Source organism: Leucopleurus acutus (assembly GCF_964270905.1).
Source record: "Leucopleurus acutus genome assembly, chromosome: 2".
Classification (NCBI taxonomy): domain Eukaryota; kingdom Metazoa; phylum Chordata; class Mammalia; order Artiodactyla; family Delphinidae; genus Leucopleurus; species Leucopleurus acutus.
Genome location: NC_139143.1, coordinates 72,760,116 through 72,776,689, shown reverse-complemented (window position 1 = coordinate 72,776,689; position 16,574 = coordinate 72,760,116). Strand labels below are relative to the sequence as shown.

The following is a 16,574-nucleotide window of genomic DNA, read 5'->3' as shown; positions in this document are numbered from 1 at the left end:
ATCAACCACGTGTAGAGGGACTGTATTTTTAGCATAAATGTCTCAAGGCCTTTTTTTTGAGCCCTAAAGATAGCTTTCCCCTTTTTGTCATTGAACAGAATGTTGCAACATGGAAAACAAAGGGATGCAGGAAAACAAGGTATTAACTTGGTTTTTATTCTAGTGAAATCATGTCAGTTTGCAGGTCAACTTGGATTGGCTGAATATATTTGGATTTGTATGTGAGGAGATGGGAGAGGGGAGAGAAGGAGAGAAGTACTTTGATTTTACTGGAGGTTCAGTTAAAAATTTATTTTGTCTTTGAGTTTGGAATTGACAGATTCATTCCACTTTCTTCCCATTTTCACTCATGCTAGGTCAACTCAGAACTCTCTTATTCAGCCTGTGGCTCTGGGCTCTCGCTCTCATCTCAGCCCTAATGTCTAAGGAAGGCCCCAGGTGACAGATGGCTGGAGAAATCACCTATGACCTGACTGCTTCTCCTTGGGGGTCAGAGTTCTTAATGTGTCTTTGGAATTGGAATTTTATCCTCACGCTTCGAAAAAACAAAACAAAACAAAACAACAAACCACTCCCCGACAACCGTAAGTCAGGCTATAGAAGACCCACACTGAGATTTTTTTTTTTTTTTTTTTTTTTTTTTGTGGTACGCGGGCCTCTCACTGTTGTGGCCTCTGCCGTTGTGGAGCACAGGCTCCGGATGCACAGGCTCAGCGGCCATGGCTCACGGGCCCAGCCGCTCCGCGGCATGTGGGATCTTCCCGGACCGGGGCACAAACACGTGTCCCCTGCATCGGCAGGCGGGCTCCCAACCACCGCGCCACCAGGGAAGCCCCCACACTGAGATTTAAAGGAGCTCCGGTGAGGCTTGACTAGGAGCCTTCCTCTCAAGTGAAACTGGATGTGTTCTTCTTCTTCCTCAAATGTGGTCTGAGACTCCCAGAAGCCTTTCATCAGTGACCAAACCCCGAGTGCAGAGTCTGGTCCCTGGCACAGCAGCTAACACGTGGGGCACTCACCATGTGCCCAGTGCAAGGCTAAGTGCTTTGCGTGTGTTTTCTCACTCGTCCTCAACACCCCTCTGAGGTAGCTAGTGACAAGGACCCTGCCTGTCCTTTGGATGAGCAGTCAGAGGCTCAGCAAGGGGAGGTAAGTTGCCCAAAGCCACGCAGTTAGTAAGGGGACGAGCTGGATTTGGATCTAGACACACCCACTTTCAGCTGGAAGGGGAGAGAAAAGAAGAACGGAAACAACCATTCCTCAGTGAAATCTTGGATGGAAGAAAGGTGCCCTTCTCACACGAACTCCCTCCCAGGCCTTTCATGTGAGCACAAATAGAAGTTTCTCTTGTGTTGGAGCTATTATAAAATTGGGAGGAGTGATCACAGCAGGTAGCATCAGCCCGGCTCCTCCACACAGGTACTGAACCCAGCCCTGCAGACTTCTTTGAGAAGTCTGCCAAGTCTAGGCTGATGCTAAAGGAGAAGTAGTTGTCAGGTAGGCACATATGAGGGGGGAAGGTCTCATCCCTAAGCTCTGTCTGGAAAGCTGGAGATGAAACCAGGGCTGGCCTAGTGGAGGTCAGTCTGAGATAGAGGCCTCCTAAGCGGGTTCCACCTGCCCACATCTCTCTCCTTCCAGGCCCTCGTGAGAAGCAGAGCCAGCTTCTACCATGGGGTGGATGAGCCAGGGACAGGGGTGGAAGGGCTGAACAACTGCAGGCGGGTGACCGAACATGCTGGTGCCTCCCCTCTGAGTGTGTCTTCTGGTCTTCCAGCCACACTGTTTCCTGACTCCTTTTCTCCATGAGCATAATCTTTGCCTATCCATACATCGCACTGAAACTTGTTGAGAATGTTGGGAGAATCTATCAGGGGAGCCACACTGTTGCTCTGACCCTGTCCCTGGCAAGGCACCTGCCTTCAGTCCTGCGTGGAGAATCTTTCTCCTGCCCCGTGACTCTGCTCTGATTTGCAAGTAAATGCTCCCACAATGCGTACCACAGCTGCTCTGCCTTGAGTGAACTTGCTGGTGAGGGTGGAGTGTTGCCAGTGCCTCCTTCTGGAGGGGTGTCCGTAAAGAGTGAGGTCTCTGAGTCCATCTTGGCAGGAGGGTAAAAGCCGCTTTCTCCTTCTGTTTTGCTGTCGTCACTTAGTCACGCTTTCCCTTCATGCAAAGCTTCCCCCGCTGTTGACAAAACATCCTGGTCCCCCAGCCCCCAGCCCATCACCCCTGCCCCTGAATAAACACCAGCTCATTTGTAAGAGGTTTTTAATTTCACCTTGGTATGCCATTAAGGAGTGGAATAAGGATCTCTATTCATTTTCCCTCACAAAATATCTGCTACTTTTCTCCAACTGATCCTCTCACCATGGAAGCCTGCGGAGCCATATAGCATCTGCATGATTTTCACTCAACAGACTGGTTCGGGTTTCTGGGTGGTTTGCATAAATTATAAAAAAGAGCACAAAAATCATACAACATCGACTCTACCGTAAGGGGGCGTGTTCCCTCTGGCCGTGCAGAGAGTGATGGAGACAAGTAGCTGTGTCCGAAGCTCTGATGACTGGTGACATCTCTAGGAGTGAGGCCAAACCTGTCCCAGCCTCTCTTGGAGGAGTCCTCCGTCTTCCCCATCAACTCATTCTGGTTTCTCAGGAAGCCTCCTATCACAGAAGTAGCCCATCCTAGCACCACAATTGGAGGACAGGGTGTGGAACTGTCCCTGTGTACAATGGCAACTGGGTCTTCTGTGCTCGGCGGCCTGGAAAGTGAGCCGGAAGGAGGAGCCCTGTCTTTCCAACTGGACCCCCTCCGCCTCTGCGAACTCCAAGAGGTTGTTAGCAAACAGAGCGTCTGGAAAAGGAGTCAGCAAACTTCTTATGAAAAGAGCCAGACAGGACAGATAGGAACTATTTCAGGCTTTCTGGTCCACATACAGTCTGTTGCATATTCTTCTCCTCTTTGCTTTTTACAACCCTTTAAAAATGTAAAAACTCTTCTTAGGAGGCAGGCCATAAAACACAGGCCTGCGGGCTGTGGTTTGCCAGCCCCTGGTCTAGAACATGATGATGCCCTGTCCAACCCATCCGTTACAGCCTCCTTCCCATCGAAGGCCTCTGGCATCCCCCCAAGCTGCCCTGAGCTGGTATCTGCAGCGCAGGCTTTGCAGAAGGGACCGTGGCAGGCAGAGTTGCCCTCAGGTTCCTGCTCTGCAGCCCCAGGTATCCTCCTTTGCCAAGTGGCTGGTCTGGTTGTATTTTAAGCAAATATCAGATATTAGTCTCAGCCCTGCTCACGTGTCCTGGGGTTGAATGAAGCCTCAGCGTCCCCAGTGAGGTAGGTACATACTATCAGCCTCGTCTCACACTTGCAGATGGTGAAGTTCAAGAGCAGAAGTGACTTTCCCAGCACTGCCCATCAGCCACATGTCTGAATTTCAAAGAAAGCCGAAGAATCTAGGCTTTACATTTTCTAAGGACATGATCAGGGATTGTTCTGTCCCACCCAAGCCCAGTGATTCCACCTCAAACAGCGCAAGTCCAGAATCCACCAGTGAATATTGTCAGCCACACAGAGCTGCTCTCCAGACCTCAGTGACACTCTCTGAAAACAGAACGAACTCAAGCACTCAAAGCTACGGGGCCTTGGTGGAGCAGCGCTCTCTGCCCTGCCTACAAGTCTCTTCAAACTCAAAATAAAGTTTATAAAAGTAAATTATCTCATTTTATAACTTAAGTGCATCAAGCATTTCCTTAAATATAGTTCACACTGAAAATAAAGTTACTTTTTGCTGTACAGTTGGTGTCTGTTATAATTAGCAATAAACTTTGATGATAAAGTATGAAAGGTTACACACTCACGCACACATCTATCTACCTGTCTGTCTGTCTGTCTGTGGGTGTGTGGATGGGTAGACATATGCACCTCTTGAAAAGAGCTTCCCCAAAAATGGCGGGAAGTTGTTAGGGGTCTCTAGGTATCTAGTTTGCATGAAAATGCCTATATTTAAAATCCCTGTCCTTAACGATAAACACATTTTCATACCTAACACTAAGACTCTTATTAGAAACATTAAACTATGCAATCCGTAATGTATTCAGTCTTTGGAAATGCCGAGCTACACCATATCATTATACAACAGCATCCCGGACAAAACTCCCTCCCCAACCCACCTCTTCCCTGCCTCCCCATCCTAAAGCCAGCTGACCCCTCATGTAATGCGGTTGTTCCAGAATGGGAGCCTAGCCGGAGAACTCGAGGGGTGAACTCAAGAGGTGAAGTAAGAATTCTGCATGGAATACAGGTGGTCAATGGGGTTTCCCACTCTGGACTGCAGGGGCCCGGCTTCTGAGGTTGCTAGGAAGCAGTCACCCAGGTTACTGAGAGAGGTGTCATCACTATCCAGGTCGTGGAAAAGGGGCTCAGCACCTGAAATGGAGAGGAAACACTGGCATGAGGGTCTGGAAGGAGGGACTCATTCAGTGCTGGGAAATTCAGCGGAATTCAGCCAGCGTGGTCTGAGCACGTCCCCCAGGGGCCGCTTTCTACTGGGTGCTGGGGAGGGGGTGGGGGAGGGTAGAGCTACGTAGAAGAGTAGGAGCGGGCATAATCCCTGTCCACAAAAGATCTCCTTAGGGGGGCTCACGTCTACAACCGAAAATAATATGAACTAGGATATAACAAAGTGCTAAACTGAGTGCAGCATAAGCAAATGTCAGAATGTCTAGACAGTGAGGGTGGGAAGTGGGCAAGACACAGCACCACAGGCTGGAGAGACAGGGGCAAGGGCTTCTGGAGGACTTTGGCCACAAAACTGGTTCTTGAAGGAGGGATGGTAAGAAAACAAACATCAGCTCTGAGAATGATGCACACGAAATCTCCGGTGATAACACCTGTCCTTTCAGATAGCACAAGTATACTGAGTGCCGGCTGTTTCCCCAGATTTGTACTGCAAAGGAAAGGGAGGTTAGGTGCCCAGACTCAACTAATTTACATCTTTGACCAAAAAAAAAAAAAAAAAAAAAACAGGAGGGCAAACTGAGCAACAGCTGGGGGACCACTGTGACCGGAAACTTGAGGATGTACATTTCACCTCTACTTCAAGTAAATGGGAAAGATGAAAACTGCAGTTTATAAAAATGGTCATGTGGCTTTACTTATTCATTTTACTGAAGGATTCATCACAGGAGTCCTTTATGTAACAAGACCCCCAGGACTCTGAAAATGTAAGAATTTGCGAAAAAAACCCAAAAAGTCATTTGCCCTGTTTTTGCATAGTGGTGAAGACAGGTACAGACCTTACATGAGTCTTCTAAGGGAGCAAAGAGAATGGCGGTCACTGGAGCATGCATATATATATATATCTATGTGTGTATGAATGAATGAGGTTGGTCAATGACGTTCCTGCACATGGCTGGATCTTAATAAGTGTTTGCTGAATGCATCACATGGGAAGATAGGGCTGATTTTAACATTATAGATGATTTTTTTTAAAGAAGGCAAAAAAGAAGTTGATAATCTGTGCACTGAGGCATATATCTCTGATACTAATGTTTTGAAGGCTTGCGGAATAAAACATTATTTTTAGCTATCAGGGTTAACAATTGCAGATTTCACAGTACAGATGAATGTATTACATAGGCCACTTACCTTCTCTGTATAAAAATGCAGTGGCCTATGTTTGGCACTGAGATTGAACTTCAGCCTTCCACTCCAGAGCTTGCCCATCCCATCAGGGTGCCCAGGCCCCAGCTTCTGTACATCAGCTTAAGCAGCAAACTGGGAAAATGGGAGAGTCTCAGCTGTCCCCATTCCCTGCGTTTAAAGCAGCTCTGTTTTGGCTGGGGTGAGACTGGGAGGAGATACTTTTCACTTCACAAGTCAGTTTATGTTTCAGGAATTACATTAGAACACCTACTAGTATCTATAATAGGAGAGTCCAATTCAAACATCTGTTTTCTGTGCTTTTCAATATATTTTTTTCTTACGTGAGAGTTCTCATAATTAAGGCCTCTGCCTATATCACTGCTGATAATGCTTATGAACATGTAAGTGTGGTACCTGGCAGGAAATGAAAGACTTGGGAAGTTCAATCCCAACAAACAGGTCTACAATGAAAACACAACCTCCTATTCAAACTAACAAATAAGAAGCTTTGGGGAAAAAAAAAAAGCAGCTTTGAAAAGGAGAAAAAATGGAAGCGTGACTAATGTGTATATGTGCTGGTCTTTCTTCTGGAGCCATCAGTTAGGTGATGCTAGCAGTATTTTGTGGGACACTCCTTCTGCTTTGGAACTTTAATGAGCATCTAGGAACTGTGTAGAGGTGTCTGGGAGGGGATGAAAAACTCACGCAAGCAAGTTGTGTGAGGTCCCTGCACGGCTTGAGTCCCTCTTACCATAGGGGTGCATGTGGTCTCCAGGCATCTGGGGTGGGGTGAGACCCTGTCGGAAGGGATCTGAGCTGTAGACGCTCTGCTCGATGGCCAGGAGCTGCTGTGGGGTGGGCAGAGCGGTGTAGGGGTTCATGATCCCTTCCATCCCAGCGCTCCCGCCACCATTCGTCTGAGCTGTGGGACAAAGAAGAAGACAGATGATTCTCCATGTGCAGCCCAGCATCACACGCTGGGAGGGAGGGAGGGCCACAGAACAAGCTCTGAACTTCACATGCCCCACTGGCTTGTGACCACACAAGTTGTGTGACCATGGCTACATCATTTTGCTTCCTGGATCTTGGTTTCCTCATTTATAGAACGGAAGGGTTGAGGTGACATCAGTGGCTCCCAGTCTGTGCCCTACCAAGGGCCATCAGGGATTGCCTTGAAGGACAGGCATGGCAGGTGTTGTACTTGGAGAGCTTCCTTGAACTCCATCACTAAAACAAAGGCGTTTGATGCTACACACAGGCTTGGCAGCCAATGGAGTGGATGCATCTAAAGATCCTTCCAGCATTACCGCACTAGGAGTCCGTCCGTCAAGTGGGGTTCACGACACCGGCCCAGCGGACCTCGTGTAGCCGATACGAAGACTCCATGAGATCGTGTGTATGTGCTTTGGAATGACAACTCACTACACTCGTGTACAGAATTTTATCAGAAAAGGAGGACTCTGTTCCTGCCTCCACATCCTGCTGTGGTTCTCTGAACACAGTGCCATTAACTCTCAGGGACTCAATCTGCCACCTTCTTAAGTCTACCCTAGGAGCTGCCCATAGAATTCTTCAAAGTTCCAAGCACTAGGAGTTTGTGTTCTCATAATGCCTTGATGAGTTCTCCTCCCTTTGAGCGTGTTGACCTATATGGAGTCAACTTCCATGGCCCCTCCTAAAGCCCTCTGACACCTGTGACCCTCTCTGAGGTGCACAGTGCTGTGTGATAGGACTAGCAGGCCCCATTACCCTACCCTAGGGATGTGAGCCTGAGGTGCAAAGAGACAGAAAGACAGGTCCCAGATCTCCAAACAGCATTGGGAGGTGGAACTGGGGCAGATTCGGGTCTTCTGACCAGCTCGCGGCTCCACCCTGCCCCAGGGCCCATGCCCTTGCTTCACTTCTCTCCCAGAGCATCTATCTTGCCATTAAGATACTGTTTGGTCTAGAAGGTCAAAAGCAAAAAGAACCCTTGACTGCAAGAGTCAAATTCTCGTTGGAGCCTAGCCCAGGTATCAAGCACAGGTGAGGTCCGTGCAAGGACAAGGGGCTCTGTTTAGAGGCCAGACAACCAATGTCACATTCCACGGCCTTCCAGTGTGGTCCAAGGCTGGCAGCAATGAGAGCTTGTTAAACACGCAGACTCTCTGGGCCCACCAAGACCTTAAGAATCAGAATCTACACATTACCAAATACCAGGTGATTTAGGTGCATGTTAAAGGGTGAGAATCCTTGCTCTAGGGTACAAAGAGACCACTCAGGAAACGCTGCTGGACAGCTGAGATGGGGAGGGGGCAGCGCATATCCCTTTAAGAATGACATTGTTCTAATATAGTTATTCTTGCTTTTTTTCTCTTAACTTCCTTGAAGGGTCCCACAACCTGTCCCTCTTCACACCCTCCCCAGTCCCCACACCACCCCTATTAAAAACAACAACAACAAATGGAGGTAAGTGTGAGTTAAGGCAGCGTGGCCGAGCGGAACTCAGAATCAGAGAGACAGGTTCCAGCCCAGTTCCATCTCTCACTGGTCTAGGACCGTGGTTGCCTGGAAGGAGGAGGGCCACGTGGGATGAGAAACTGGGCCTGTCTTTGACCCTGTAGGTAGGCCTGACACAGTGCCCTGACACTGCAGCAGAGCCTGGGCAAAGGGGCTTTGCATGAGGGTAGGGCCACCTCCAATCCGCAGTTCTGGACCTGCAGAACCCTCTCACAGTTCTGATGGTTTGGTCCTCCCTGGAAGGTCCCATCTCCCAAGCAGGTGTGGGCTGGGCTTCACGGAGCTCAGAAACGTCACTCCGAGGGCTGGGAGGTTGGAGGCGCCTGGCAGGAGAGGCCAGGCCGGGAGAGGCTCCAGCTTACCGGAGCTCAGCCTCTGGGTGTTCTGTTGATCTTGCTGTTGCTGCTGCTGCCGCCGGGCCAGCTTCTTCATCTGATGAGGGGAGGACCACAGGATTAGAAGTCAGGGGGCCTGCAGCAGGTTCCTGCGGCTAGGCCAGGGGGAAATGGCTCGTGGGTAAAGCAGAGGGACCCCTTCCCCTGCTTTTACTCAGGAAAGGAGCCACACTTCAGGAACAGCGCCTGGAGCCCGCCCGATGCATGGTGGCTGAGGGCTTTTTACACCGCAGCCGTGGAAAGACAGCTGGCTGGGAAGCAACAGTGTGGCTGGTCTTAGCAGGAAGAGGGATTTCCTCTCAGTGCTTATGTTGTGACAGTTTTATGTGAGGGGATGTAGGGTCTTCAGCCCAGCTTAGATGTGCAGCAAGGGCCTGCTGACAGGGTATGATTTGGGATGAGGCTGGTCCCCCTAGTCCCCTATCTGCTGGTCCTTGTGGCAGAGACTCCTACCAGGAGATGCACGCCTCTAGGTAAGGAGCTTGACTCCCAAAGCACCCTGTTAACACACAGACTTCCCAGAAGGAACAATGTAACCCAATGTTTCTCAAACATTGGAACATTAGGGTTCCATGAGACATTAGCATACATTTTGAGTGAGTGTGTGTGTGTGTGTGTGTGTGTGTGTGTGTGTGTGTGTGTGTGTGTGTGTAGGGAACACTAGATTTTTTTAAATCTAGTGTTATTTTTTTTTTAATTCTTTACTGTGAGATTTCTCAGACCTTCAAATATGCTCTCTGCTTATGAATCCATAGGCTATAGGTCCTCTCAAACCTACTGAACCATGAAATCCTCTCATAGAAAGGACCATGGACTACACACCAGCAGCCCTGGTGTGAGGAATTCAGTGAGGGAAATGATGTCTTAACCAATCATTTCACCCACTAAAGATCAGGGCTGTAGAGAACTGGGCCACTAACTCATGCATGTACACAGGTAGGAAAATAAATAAGTAAAGGTCTAAAATAAGTAAAAGACCACGGCAGGGGGATGCAGACCTTGGTAGGATCCAGCAGACAATAGGATGGTTTGGGCCTATATCAGGGAAGGGTGGGGCACTGGGAAAGGTGAGTCAGGGCGTCCATTCCATGCGCCATAATGTTGTCTTAGACCTATCATGTGGGTGCTATGTAGGCTTCCCTCTGAAACTTCAAAGGAACTCTGGTATCTGTGTTAAATGAATGGGAATTAAAGAACCTGCTTTTACCAAAAGACACAGAAAGGCATTTCTTCATGCAGATGGCTGTCCAGATTCACAGTCACAGCCACTAGGAAAATAAAGGCCATCTCACTAAAACAACTGCCCCGTCTCTCCCCCTTCTGCAGGGCTGCTATAGCTGAAATGACTGCTGAGCACAAAATTTCTGAATCAAGAGAACTATTCTATCCAATGAGTTGAGGTTAGAAAACCTGCTGGCAAAAACAATGTCCTACTATTGTTTCAGGAAACCGGCCCCACAGAGACAGAAGTAAGAAGCAGATTACCTTAGCTCTCTGGTTCTGGAACCACACCTGAACGACACGGACGCTCAGCCCTGTCTCTGCAGCCAGAGTCTCCCTCACCTTGAAAAAATGGAACGTTAGAAATATAGAAACATTGGCACCTCAGAGTAGAAAGCAGAACGTTCCCTACGTGGTGCACGGGGAGGCCAACAGGCTGCATCTTCCGTAGGAGCTGGCGAGTGTTCAGTGTTCAGCAAAATCCCAAACACAAGAACATTGCTCTCCTTCAGGCGGACAGAAGGTCCTTACCCAGGTAAATGAAGAGAAGAATAAGCATTAATTTTGATGTGCATTCCAAGAGGTGTTCCTGGGTTTCTCTTCCTCTGGAAACTAGGCCTTCAGGTGGTTCTTAGATATTAGCAAAATCTATTGCTGTGTTTTTAGCTGTATGCCAGGCATATGCATTAACCTACTTAAGGAGAACTGAGGGTGAAAACGACTTTGCAAAAACAAATGGTTCTCTCTTGCTCTCTTCTCCTGTCTACATTCACTGACTTAAATTTTTGGTTTTGTCCCTCATAGCTTTAGGTCACTTTGGGTGTTTCATGAATATTCATATTCACTGTGAGCCTTGCCCGAAGGAAGTAAGACAAGAGCCATCTGGGATCCGACAGAGCAAGAGAGACAGTGCTGATGCGGGGACATGTCCTGGGACTGTGAGGAGACAGGACCATCAGGGTCCCTATTATGAAGAGTCGTGTTTCAACATCTGCCCTCTATACAGGCATTTGGTGAGGGGCTGGCAGAGTGGCTGGAAGGGAAGGGGGAAGAAGCACAGATTTCCCAAGAGTGGTCCTGAGAGGCACCGCCCCCTCTTGGTTAGATTCTGAGGGGATGAGCTGGTAGGAGCTCCTTGAATAAACACAGAAGCAGAGCAAGCGGGAGGCCCTGGGAAGTGCTCATCTTTATCATGCCACTGGGGGTGAGGCTTAGAAGCAGGATAATTAGAGAAGATTTTACAGGCACATCCTTCTGCAACGCCAACTGAAACAGCAGTATGCCCAGGGGCCCACGTCCACCTGCTGAAACCCTATCCACCCTTCAGAGGCCCAGCTCAAAACCCACCTGTTCCACAAAGCCTTGCCTGACCCCCCAGACAGAGGCGGCCTTTCTCTTCCGGCAGCTCCCGGCTGCCCCTCTGTTCTGGTCCTCAGAGCTTTCTCCCCAGTGTTCCAGTGTACACATCTCCTCCCCTCTGGTGGCCTAGACGCTGCCCGGGAACAAGCACTGGGCACAGGCCATACAGAGGCTAGGAGTCCAGTACATGTAGAACAAGTAAACCAATGAGGAAGTGGGAACTGGTCCTTGCGCAGGTCTACCTTGGGGCTATTGCAACTTTCTACCAGCTCTTCTCCCAGAGCTTAGAGGGCAGTGAGGGCAGGGAAAGGAAGTCTTCTGCAGGCGGGAGAACTTTTTTCAAAAGGCAGAAGTGGTGGGAGATTGCATTATCGTTCAGCAAATATCCATCCTTCCCGCCCCTCCTCCATGGAGGGGTGTATGCCTCCCCCTGTACTCACAGTGGCTTAGCCACATGACTTGCTTTGGCCCATGGAATGTAAGTGGATGTGAAGTTGGTGATATTCAAGGAGAGCCATTCAGTGGGACTGCCCAGTGTGACTTGGCCTCTTGCTTTCTGCCGTCGTCATGAGACCCGTGTGCCCCAGGTGGCCACTGCCCTGGACTCTTTAATGAGAGACCGGTGGGGCAGGCCTGAACCTGAGCCCAGCTGGGTCACAGCCAACCCACAGCCCAGGGGCAGGAGATAAATGTTTGCCGGGAGCCGCTAAGATTTTGTTCGTTATTGCAGCAAAAGCCCATTCATACAGAGAGGGAGGCGTGCTAAGGGATGGGATGCTAGCGACGGATGCTAAGAAATTTAAAATGTCTTTCTTCTATGAATTTCAATTCAATTTCAAGAAAGCTTTCTTTTCTTATTTTTATTGCATAAAAGACAGTACCCAGCATACGGCAGGGAGTCCATAAATGGTGGGTACTTAATAAGCGGACACAGCTATTTGTGGCAGAGACTACTAATTGCCTCCAATAGCCATTCTCTCCTTCCTCCTCTTAGCAATGTTATCCCCAAGTTTTAGCAAGGCACATGGACACCCAGATAGACTCATTTCCCAAGTCCCCTTGCAAGAGGTACAACCTCAGGATTAAACCCTAGCCAACACACATGAGTGAAAGTGATGCAGAAAATCCCAAGGTATGTCCCTAAAAGGGCAGCTGCTTGCCCCGACTTTCTCTTTCTCCACCATGGTGGCTGGAAAAAATGGTGACACCTGGAGCAGCCCCTTGGACCCATGGGATGGATAACAGAGCTTCTCGGCCAGTCTTGGATTGCTTATCTCTGGACTGTGATGTAAGAAAGACATACACTCCTATCTCATTAAGTCACTGTATTATTATTATTTTTTTACATAACTGTTCACAGCAGCCCTATCTGTAACAGCCCCGAGTGGAAACAACTCACATGCCCATCAACAGGTGAATGGTCAAACAGCCCATGGTATAGCCATGGAATACTATGCAACAACAAAAATGGATGAACCACAACATGGATGAATGTCAAAATCACCACCTCAAGCAGAACAAACTGGACCGAAAAAGAATACATGCTACAAGCCACTGTATTTTTACTGTGCTGTAACATTTCGATCTATATCCCAACTGGAACCTCTTATTGTTATTCTCCCCATTGCTCTCCATGAAATGAAAGGTATGAGCCAGTTGGAGTGGGTATGCATACGCAAAAGCACAGGGAGATTCCACCATGACCCCGGCCACAGCTGCAGTGATCCCTGGGGTCTCCAACGGGGCTCAAGGCCACATGCCCAGACTCTGTCTGAACAGCATCTCCCACCCTGACCCCCAGGCGCACAGTGACACCCCAGAGGAGTCCAGGGTGCACACAGAGAAGAGGAGCCTCGTCCCCTTTCCTCCCTTCTTCCCCCGGCCCCACAACCATACCTTCCTGCACGGCTTGGAGGATACTTCAAACGAGGCCTTGAATGCTCTCCTCTGTTGGGTTGTCAAGATGGTTCTGGGACGTTTAGGGCGCTTATGGTCCTTGCCATCCTCAGTGGTTCCTTTCCCTGCCCCATGGGCTGACTTGCAAAGACTTTCTTCATCATCACTTTTGCCTGAAAGAAGCAGAAAATAATGTGTTGAGTCCCTTAAGGCCACTTCCTGGAGTTGTCTGTTATTCCATAACAAGACACTTGGGTCCACGTTCCAAGGATGACTTAAGACATGAATGCAACACCCTGTGTGATACTGATCCCAAAGCCCCCAGGAAGGGCTAAGGAAAAACTTCTAAAACGTGGAGACAGGAACCAGGAAGTCCACCATCACAGCTCAGGACTTTCTCTCGGGAGGCTCTCCTAGCTCCACGTTTACTAGTTGTGTGACCTTGGGCAAGTGACTTAACTCTCTGTGGCTCAATTTCCTTATCTGCAAAATTGAGATATAGGAGTACCTACTTCATTGGGGTTGTTGTGAGGATTAAATGAGTTTATCAAGAAGGCACTCAGAAGGCTGCTTAGCATATAATAAATGCCCAGTAAGTGTCGGTGGTTAATATTTCTTAAATGTCATTTTTCAACTCTAGACCTGGATAAGTTATATATAACTTCCTAGATACTATGTCTGAAATTCTAGCCACTGCCAGGATGTAGAAAACAATATTGTTTAAAAGGCCACAGAAGACCAACATTAGACTACGTGCAGGTACAGATAACACAGACAGTTAGTCAAAACTGCCTGTCTATAAAATAAATAACTCTCTATTAAAGTGACTGTATTTATCTATATTTACGTGAATTATTTCAACTCTATAAGCAGTGATCGATACAAGCAGTAACTTGAAGGAAATAAAGCCTTCAGTATATATGACATTCTTTCCCAGGCTACCTCTTGTATCCCACAGACTTCACACTCCTAAGAAGGTGCTTCTAGGATCTGGGAAATACCCATGTGAGAGAGACTCCTTACTACTTTCAGCATTAAAAGCCATAGGCAGTTGTGTGCCCACATTACCCTAATGAGACCCTCATTTCTCTCTGGGTCTTTACAGAGCTCAGCTGCCCTCTTTCCTCCAGTAAAAACCTTCGTCCCAAGAGCTTCCCCAGCTCCAGTCCCCTGATTCTGATCCCCTTCTGGCCACTTCGAGAAATCCAAGATGGGCTTCCCTGGTGGTGCAGTGGTTGAGAGTCCGCCTGCCGATGCAGGGGATGCGGGTCCGTGCCCCGGTCCGGGAAGATCCCACATGCCGCGGAGCGGCTGGGCCCATGAGCCATGGCCGCTGGGTCTGCGCGTCCGGAGCCTGTGCTCCGCAACGGGAGAGGCCACAGCAGTGAGAGGCCCGCATACCGCAAAAAAAAAAAAAAAAAAAAACACAAACACAAATCCAAGATGAGGCAACCCACCGTGTGCGAGCTCCGCATCCTTGTTCTTCATCCCGCCCTCCTCTGGAAAGATGCTCTTTGCATATAATGTTTTAGTTTAGACTTTAGTTGAGTTCTAATTTTCGGCTCTACCAGAAGACAAAAAACTTTGTTTTATCTGAAAAAACAATGGCTAAGATTCTTTTCTCTATGAACTTTTACCCATACAATTTGAACGTGAAGGAAGACGAACCTCTGAGTTCCTTGAGGGCACAAGCCTTGCAATATAATTGAACAGGGTCTGACATAGGCAGACCTAGGTCTCCATCCAGCTCTATCCCTTGTTTTAAGTACAGCCCTGTGCAAGGGACGTCCTGCACTGAGCCTGCACTGGAGACAAGAACACCTACCAGGGGGTGGCATAGGAGTAGTGCTGCTGTGTGCAAAGCAACTAACACAGAGGCACAGAGGAGGCTCTTATTAGATGTTGTGGGAAGGATGTCTTTTCCCCTCTGCCTCACTCCCCTTGAGAGTACAGACAAAAAAACCCGCAAGATGAATGAAGAGGAGATTAAAGAAGAATCCTCCTGACAAGGGGTGGCCACTCTGGCATCTTCAATTCTTAGGCTGCTCTTTCCTTGATGGGAGTGGGGGGGATTCAGTAAGCTGATCTCAGTCAGACCTCAGTATTGAAGGGTATTTAGGATCTTTCTAGAAGGAGGTTTTCAGAATGGCAAGGAAAGAATAAGCATGTAAGAACTAAAAGCCTTAGGGAACTAAGAAGACCCCACAAGAGAAGAAAGGTAGAAAAAAGGAGGCCATTGACTATGCAGATTCATCCTTGCTGGCCCTACCTCATGCTGCTCAGAGAACCCCCCACCCCCAGAGCCCAGTCTTTAGTGATGTCAGTAATTCTCTCTGTTGGTGGATTCTTTGGGGTCAAAAGGATGCTCTTCTGGTACTGGTGATGCCTTCAGTAATATTTCTGAGGAAACGTGGCTGACACCCCATGCCAAGGATTGTGTAGATCTCCTGCAAGGCAGGTGATTACAAGGAACTGAGTCTAGAACAAATAAGTGAGAAGTCCAAAGCACAGAATTTACTTTAAAATGCAATTGTGGGCTTCCCTGGTGGCAGTGAGAGGCCCCGGTCCGGGAAGATCCCACATGCCGCGGAGCGGCTGGGCCCGTGAGCCATGGCCGCTGAGCCTGCGCGTCCGGAGCCTGTGCTCCGCAATGGGAGAGACTGCAACAGTGAGAGGCCCGCGTACCGTAAAAAAAAAAAAGTGCAATTGTATCATCTTCAGAAACCACTTGTCTTATACCAGTTTTGTCCTTGAAATGGTATTTGCAAACATCTCACGGGGTCAGTCTGATTCTTTTACAGTCACATAGCTTGATGCAAATGTATATTGATGACTAGGATGATGTAACTAATGAAAATGCAAAATCTAAGATAATGTGGATTCCATGGTAATGGCTCATATATGTTGACGACATTCAGGAAAACAAGATGGCACAGTGTCCACAGCATGGGCTCTGGAGCCGTACTAACTCGGGTTTCAATTCTGGCCTTGCCGGTTATGATGTGTGATTCTGAACAAATCCCCAAGACTCAGTTTTCTCATCGGAGAAAGTAACAGTGTTGTTGGGATTACATCAGATGATGCACGGAAAGGGTTCAGTGCTGTCTAGAGTGTGATAGATGTTTATTAAATCATCATCATCATCATCATTTCAAAAGAAGGGATCTTAATCTGAGACCCATGTTTTCTGTTATTAACAGTTGCACATTGATGGGGGTTGGAGTTAAGGTTTTACACTACAAGTGTTCATTCCTCTCTCTTTGCAGATATGACCCTAGCTCACACTAAGCGTTGGTTTTATAGAAAGTGTGTATGTGAGTGCTTGTGGGAAAGAAGGGGGGGTGGTAGTCGGGGGGCTGGTTCCAGAAGGAAGACGTGATTGCTGAAGTTTGGTTGGAGCCCTAGAAGTGGATGGCTGAGGTCCCTGATGTCTTCGTACTGTCTCTGGACTTACCCTAGCCTGAGATACATGCACATTCCCCAAGACCTGCTATCCTCTCCTAGAACAGCAGAAAGGACCAGTGGGGGAAAGAGCCATCTCCTAGGGCAGCCCTT

The 16,574-nt window shown here is 48.4% G+C and overlaps 1 protein-coding gene across 1 annotated transcript in view; it reads right to left on the bottom strand.

Annotated features, from left to right (window-relative positions):
• Window positions 1-4,270: 4,270 nt before the first annotated feature.
• Window positions 4,271-16,574, bottom strand: part of LMX1A (LIM homeobox transcription factor 1 alpha) — a gene marked incomplete at both ends in the record, with an annotated part of 150,015 nt that continues 137,711 nt past the window's right edge. Inside the window, 5 exons of the mRNA XM_082860972.1 lie at window positions 4,271-4,431; window positions 6,401-6,571; window positions 8,511-8,580; window positions 10,029-10,106; window positions 13,020-13,192. Coding sequence (XP_082717098.1) covers window positions 4,271-4,431; window positions 6,401-6,571; window positions 8,511-8,580; window positions 10,029-10,106; window positions 13,020-13,192 — 653 coding nt within the window. The remainder of the gene's footprint in view (window positions 4,432-6,400; window positions 6,572-8,510; window positions 8,581-10,028; window positions 10,107-13,019; window positions 13,193-16,574) is intronic.